This window comes from Pelecanus crispus, chromosome 8 (assembly GCF_030463565.1).
Source record: "Pelecanus crispus isolate bPelCri1 chromosome 8, bPelCri1.pri, whole genome shotgun sequence".
Classification (NCBI taxonomy): Eukaryota; Metazoa; Chordata; class Aves; order Pelecaniformes; family Pelecanidae; genus Pelecanus; species Pelecanus crispus.
In genome coordinates, this window is record NC_134650.1 from 10501395 (window position 1) to 10507874 (window position 6480).

General features: G+C 63.2%; 1 protein-coding gene across 7 annotated transcripts; it reads right to left on the minus strand.

The window, feature by feature from the left end:
* Positions 1–1227: 1227 nt before the first annotated feature.
* CLTB (clathrin light chain B) lies at positions 1228–6205 on the minus strand. 7 transcript variants are annotated; one of them, XM_075714972.1, is made up of 6 exons: positions 6022–6205; positions 4240–4286; positions 2842–2959; positions 2427–2538; positions 1931–1984; positions 1228–1439 (listed from the first exon to the last, which is right to left on the minus strand). In XM_075714972.1, the coding sequence occupies exons 1-6, from the start codon at positions 6203–6205 to the stop codon at positions 1268–1270; spliced, it is 687 nt and encodes a 228-aa protein (XP_075571087.1). In that variant the 3' UTR covers positions 1228–1267. The 7 variants fall into 7 exon arrangements, with proteins under 7 accessions (XP_075571087.1, XP_075571089.1, XP_075571088.1 ...); XM_075714974.1 differs by lacking the exon at positions 1931–1984 and adding an exon at positions 4313–4329 and having other exon boundaries at positions 4240–4275; XM_075714973.1 differs by lacking the exon at positions 1931–1984.
* Between the last annotated feature and the right edge of the window lie 275 nt (positions 6206–6480).

The window sequence follows — 6480 nt, forward strand, 5'->3', positions numbered from 1 at the left end:
CTGAGCCGGAGGGACTGGTGCCGGCCCCACCAAGCAGAAGGGAGAAAGCCAGTGTTTGGGCTGGAAGGCATGTGCCTTGTGGGGCAGGGACTGGGACTGAGGCATTTTGCCATGCTACCTTAGGTGTGCAAATCCAGCGGGGCCCAGAGAGAAGCCACACAGCAGCTGCAGACAGATGTGCAGCTTGTTCTCCAGGGACAGCACAAGCCCCAGCACCAGAACTCTGCCCAGTCCTGGTCTGCACCCCTGGGTTAGGGAGCTGGGGGCTTGACCTGCCCCACAGCAGCTGGACCTTCCTATCTGCTTCCCTGCCACCACACAGCCTCCATCTCCCATCCTGGTAGCAGAGGAAGAAGCAGAGCAGAGCCAAGGGCCCCTGAAGCCTGGCACCCCACATTTCCAACTGCTGGTGGTCTTGGGGGAGGGACATGAAACATCCTGTACGCTTGCCCCGTGGCCCCTTCCCAGTGCCCTGCACCACCATGCTGCCTGGCACCAGCAGCCCCACAGGACGGACAGGACATGGACACTGCAACTGCTGCTCGGAGCCCCGCCAGCTTTTTGGGGTGCACAGCCAGGCTGGGGAGAGGTCTGCTGGGCTTGGGCAACTGCTGGCAGACCCAGCACAGCCTGGGTGCCTGCACTCACATTCCTCAGTCCCTGCTAGCCCAGCAGCATCACGCTGTGGCCGTGCTCCCTGCAGAACCTTGCAGTGTGGAGCTGAGTCAGGGCTGTTCCTCCACCCTCTAAGCCCCGCAGCCGGCTCTGCTCTAAACCCCGCCAGAAAGGCAGATGGGAGCCAGGGGCTCCACTAGGATCGCTGCCCTGGGGCTAGGACCCAGGCCCAGATGCGGGGCTGCCGTGCCTGCACTCGCCCAGCGCCAGGACGGCTGCAGGCAGGTTTATTCCCAGCATAGGGGTGGGGTGGGGAACACGGGGTGCAGTGTTCCCCCTCTCACTGAGCCAGGCCCCTGGGTACAACCTCCCGCAGAGCCCAGGCCAGGGGCTCTCCCACTAACTCAGCTCTGCCACCCAGTGTCGCTTCCCGGGGAAATGCCACAGTAATAAATATGTGTAAAAAGAGACCGATGCACCTTTTAAGCAAAGGAAAACCATGGGGAGAGTTACAACCGGTGACTCGAGCACAGCCAAGGCACACACCAGGGAGCAGGCAGGGTGAGGCCCCTCGTGGGCTGGCCCCACGAAGCCGCACGGCTTGGTGAGCCTGGCCTTGCCCTGCTGCACTCCTGGCCATGCCAGGCGGCAGCTAGCGGGACAGGGGCATCTGTTTGAGAGAGATGAGCACCGAGCGCATCCGCGAGACATCCTTGCTCTGCTTGCTGCTCTTGGGATTGAAATCACAGAGCTGGGCCACCTTCTCCCACTCAGAGCCCGGGGTTTCCTCCTTGGACTCCTTCAGGAATGCTTCCTCCGAGGCCCTGCGGAGACGTTGAGGGTTGTCACTGGCAGAACCCTTTCCAAGGAGACCCCCCCCTCTGTCTGGGAACCCCTCGTGTCCCCGCTTCCTGTCCCCTTGCTCCAGCTGATGAGCTCAGCGTCCTCTGGGATCCAGAGACACATGATGCTCAAGGCTGCTGTTGGCTGCACTCACCCAAGATATCGTTCATCCGGGGGCATGGGGGTGGTCAGCCTGCTCCCAAGACTTCACCGCTCCCAGAGCTGTACCCCAAAAGGCTCAAGACCCCACAGCTTTGCCTCTTCAACCAGCCCCACAGGGGCATTTTCAGGAGCTCCACTTGCCTCCTAAGACTCCACCCTTTGGAGATGCTCAGCTACAGCATCCTCCCTTTGGGACCTCACCAGAGCCCAGTACCTCCCAGCATCCCCCCTTCCCTTGGCTGGGCAGCCAGCGCTGGGGCAGAACCCCCAGACGCTGCAGGGCAGGATACGGTCTGTAAGAGGCACATACACATAGCCAATCACATCGGCGTCCGGCTGCTGGTAAAAGGCTTTGTCAGCGATCCTAGCCCCCGAGGCACAGACAGAGAGAGAGCGCAGAGCAGACAGGCAGGCAGAGGGTTAGAAAGAGAGAAACAGAGGGGGTTAGCGTCCTCCTGCAGGGCGTGGCCCACTCATCACAGCATACACGGCACCAGGAAAACCTGCCAGTGGCGGCAGGACTGCACAGACAGTGCCCCAACCCTGCCCCAATGCGAGGCCCATGCCGGGGTGAGGAGGCACCGAGATCCCGCTGTGATCCCAGTGTGGTCCCAGCCAGGGTGGCTCTGCACAGCCACCGGAGCCGCTCAAAGCCCTGAGCCCTCTCCCTTTGCCTGGCAAAGCTCCATCCCCGCAGGGCTGGGCCCCGCTGTGGGGCCAGAGGTCCCCAGACATCTCAGGAAGGCAGATCTGGCTGCACAGCAGCTCCCGTCGCAGCCCTTGCAGCCACACTGAGCCCACCATACCTGTTGTTTGCCCGGTTCTTCTCCATCTGCTCATTCTGGCGCAGGTTCCACTCCTCCAGGTCCTTCTTGGCCTTCTCACGCCATTCCTGCTCAGTCACCTTCGATGCCGCATCTAAAGCCAGGGTGAGACAGACCCCATCAGCCAGACTGGCACCCACTGGGTCTGCTGGGCAGCCCCTTGGCAGGCAGGACAGCTGCAGCCTCCCAGGTCTGTCCCCAGTCCCCACTAGTACTGCCTGAAAGGCATTACTGCCCCAGGGACAGCAGATCCTCGGCAGGGGCACCCACAGGGTGTGGGGCACAAGACACCTCTCTGGGATGCAGCAGGGTCGCTGCCAGGTGAGGCACCCCAAGGGCCCCGACTGCCACGTCGCAAGGTGCCACGAGTGTGGCCACACACGGCCTCAGGTCTCACCCAGCTCCTCCAGGCGCTTCTTCTGCTCCTCCCTCCACTTGCGGATGCTCTCAGGTTCCTGGGTCAGCCGGTCAGCCTTGGCTATGGCTGCATAGGCGTCCGTGGGGCCGTTGGACTCCTGTAGGACACAAGCACCTTGCCATCAGCACCAGCTTCTCCCACAGCCCAGCCCAGCCACCTCGAAGGGCTGGCAGCAGGGCAGGACTCCATGCTCCCAGCACTCAGACAACCCAAGACAGGAGGTAGGGAGGGTGACAGCCAGGGACATCATCCCCAAAGCGCTGCTCAAGCTGCTGTCCCAGCTCCCAGCCCCAGGCCCTGCCACCCAGAAAGACTTCCCAGCATCCCCCTCCTTGACTTGCTGCTCACTACCAACACAGCTCTTGTGTGCTCTGGGCAGCTGCACAGGAGAGGACAGCCACCAGCTTTGTGACATGGTCCCCACCAGCACCGGGCTTCCCCGGGACTGAGCATCATTACCAGCTTGGCCACAACAGACGGGGAGAGCCCAGGCGAGAGGCAGAGCCCACGGGAGGCAAAGCGCTCTGCCTGGACACCAGCCCACAGGCAACGGCCTCCCTCGCTCCTCTGAGCCGAGCTGCCTGCACGGCTCCCACCGGGGCCAGCACCACGCGGGCTCAGCACTCTCCTAACACCTTCCGCTGGCCAGGACACCCAGCCTGACACTGAGCTCAGCAATGGGATTACGGCTTGCCTCCAAGATCCCCTATCTAATTAAGTATGTCCCATCTCTAATGTGATTATCATCCCATAAACTAGGCACAGGCAATGCACGTGCCACATTGCTGGGCATCAAGTGGGGTGAAGGCCTTGTCAAATGCTGGCACAGCTTCGCCTGTAGCCAGCAGAGCTGGGCTTCAGGCTCCCAGAGGGAGCTGAGACCCAGGCAGGTGGCCCCCACGAAACGCCCCTGGCCATGGGGCAAGTGGGTTTAATGGGAGATGCTGCCAGGACTTGGCAGCAAGGCCACAGCAAAGCAAGCGTCCCATGGCAGCCCTGTCCTGGCTCTGGACTCTGCCAAGAGGTGCTCCTGACTGCCCCAGAGGCCTCCAGGAGCTATGCAGGCTGGAGAGAGGGGGCTTCTGTGGTGAATGGAGAATTTGTCATCTGTCCTGAGAGCCCAGGTACTCCTTCAGGGCACAGGCCACCTGCAAACAGATTTGGAGCAGGTCATGGCAGGCAGGACCCATCTTCTTTTCAGAGGGGTGAGAATGGAGTAGCCAGGACTCCCCCACGAGACCCAGGAGCACCACAGCTGTTCTGGGACTGGATAGCAAAGTCCAGTCAATCCTGGGGGCAGAGCAGCGGAGTGCTGGCCCCCTCCCCACCCAATCCCCCTTAGCACCACTGGGCCAGGGCAAGGGGCTGAGCTCTCACCTGAAAGACATCTCCATTGACAGTGGCTCCTCCATTCTGGAAACCAGCTAGAGAAAAAGGAAGAGAGAAAGACAAACGTGACTATGGCAGCTGCAGGTGATCCCAGAGGGGCTGGTGTTCATGAAACTGAAGCAAATCAGTTTCTGGGAGTTTGGCTGTGCCATTTCCAGCCCAGCACACTCATCCACAACAGCCCCACATACATGGGCCAGGCCCCATGGTCTCCTGTCCTTGGTGGGATTCAGCCAGCACTTCTCTCTCTCCCAGACAAGCCTCTCCAGGCATTTATGTCTTTATGGTGTTTTCACTTGTGTTTTATCTTATCTGAACATTAGGGAAACCGTTCCAGGCACAGGGCTGGACACAGGCGGCACTCTTACTGTAGAAAGACAACCTGACCAACCCCAACCTGAAAGCAGCCAGGCAGAGGCTGCCAATGGACACAGACAGCTGACCCAGAAGCTGTCGGCCGAGTGCCCAGCAGTGCAGGGCTGTGACGGGAAGACAACCTTGCCAGGGACAGAGCCCACAGAAACACTGCAGTGTGCTCCACCAGGAGAGGAGGGCAGGCGTGCATGCCAAGGTCCTTGAGAGCCCACCTGGGCATGCCCCTGGGACGAGCTGCAAGGTTAGGGCTGGGAATGAGGCACCACTGACACCCACAGCTGGGGTACAGCCCCAGAGAACACCAAGCCGCACGCCAGGGCCACAAGGCCAGCCTTGTGCGGGGCTCTCTGCTGCTAGGTAGGGAAAAGGCTTTGAAGGAGGTAGACTCCAGGCTCTGACAACCACAGGGCTTCTACTGGCCAGCTAGCTCCAGGCACGGGCAACCGCACAGCCACAGTGCAGCTCAGGCAAGCATCCCCACAGTGTTCGCCCCCACGGCACAGCTACGACTACACCCAGCTCCAGCCTGTCTGACTACATTTATCAACATGGCTGTCAACACCTCGCTGGGCCCAGGTCTGCCTCCATGGCCCTGTGTGCAGAGAGATGAAACCTCTGCTGGCTCCGCAGCCAGCACAAGGAGGCCCTGTGGGCCTGGGTTAGGGGAAGGAGTCAAGAGTACTGTGGGAGCAGTGTCCCTATGTCCATGCGGAGAGCAGACTCTGAGCCCCTGCTACCTACCAAAGCCCCAGCAGACTGGAGGCAAGAGATCAGGATTAGCACCTTCCACCTTGCAGGGCCTGGGACCACAATGTTCCCAATGGAAATACCTTCCATTTTGCACCCCAAAGGGCTCTCCTCTCTGTGGAGACAGTGACAAGGCTGTCACTGCTCCTCAGCTCCGCCTGGATGCCTCTCACATTGGCCTAGCTGGGGGCACTGAGACATGGAGACGGGGGTCCATCCAAGCCAGGGAACCCAGCTGGAGCACACGGGGGAGGAATCGCCCCACAGCTGGCAAGTCCCAGCTCAGGACTCACCCCACATCCCGAGGTTTGAGAGGGAACCCCAACATCAAGCCCTTTGGGACCAGGCACAGGCCCTTGCTGGGATGTAGGCCTGGTCCACTGGGGAACCCCATCGCCTGCCCGCGGGGGATGCAGCGTGGACCCCATCACCCACCGAGGGCGCAGTGCACCCCACGGGGAGCCCCGGCCCCCTTGGAGGGAGCCCCAGCCCCTCTGGAGGGAGCCCCTCCCTGCCCTCGGGGCAAGAGGGGGCACAGCCCTGCTTTAGACCCACGGGGTTGCAGCCCCCTCCGTGCCCACCGGGCGCGCAGCCGGGAGGACCCCGCGGGCCCCCAGCCGTGCCCGCCCGGCGCAGCGCGGCGCTCACCCGGTTCCGGCGGGGCCGCCTGCCCGGCTGGGGCGGCGGCCGATTCGCCGTCGGTCGGCCCGAAGCCCTCGTCGTTCTCGATGCCCGCGATCTCGCTCTCCTGCTGGGCCAGGAAGGCGGCGGCCGGGTCCTCCTCGGCGCCGGCCCCCTCGGACGAGGAAAAGAAGCCGAAGTCGTCGGCCATGGCCGGCCCGCCCGCCCCGCTCCCGCTCCGGCTGCGCGGCTCGGCTGGGCTGGGCCCGACTGCGCCCGGGCGGAGCTGTCACTGCGGCGGCGGCAGCGGGCGGAGCGGTCGCGCTGACATCAGCGGCGGGGCGGTGCCGCCGGGCGCCTCCTGCCCCCCCCCCGCGCATCGCCAGGCCGCGGGCCGGGGCCGAGCCGCAGCCCGCCTCCCGCATCGCCGCTGCCGGCCGGAGCCGGTGCGGGCCGGGCGCGGCCCCACCGCGGGCATGGGGGGCC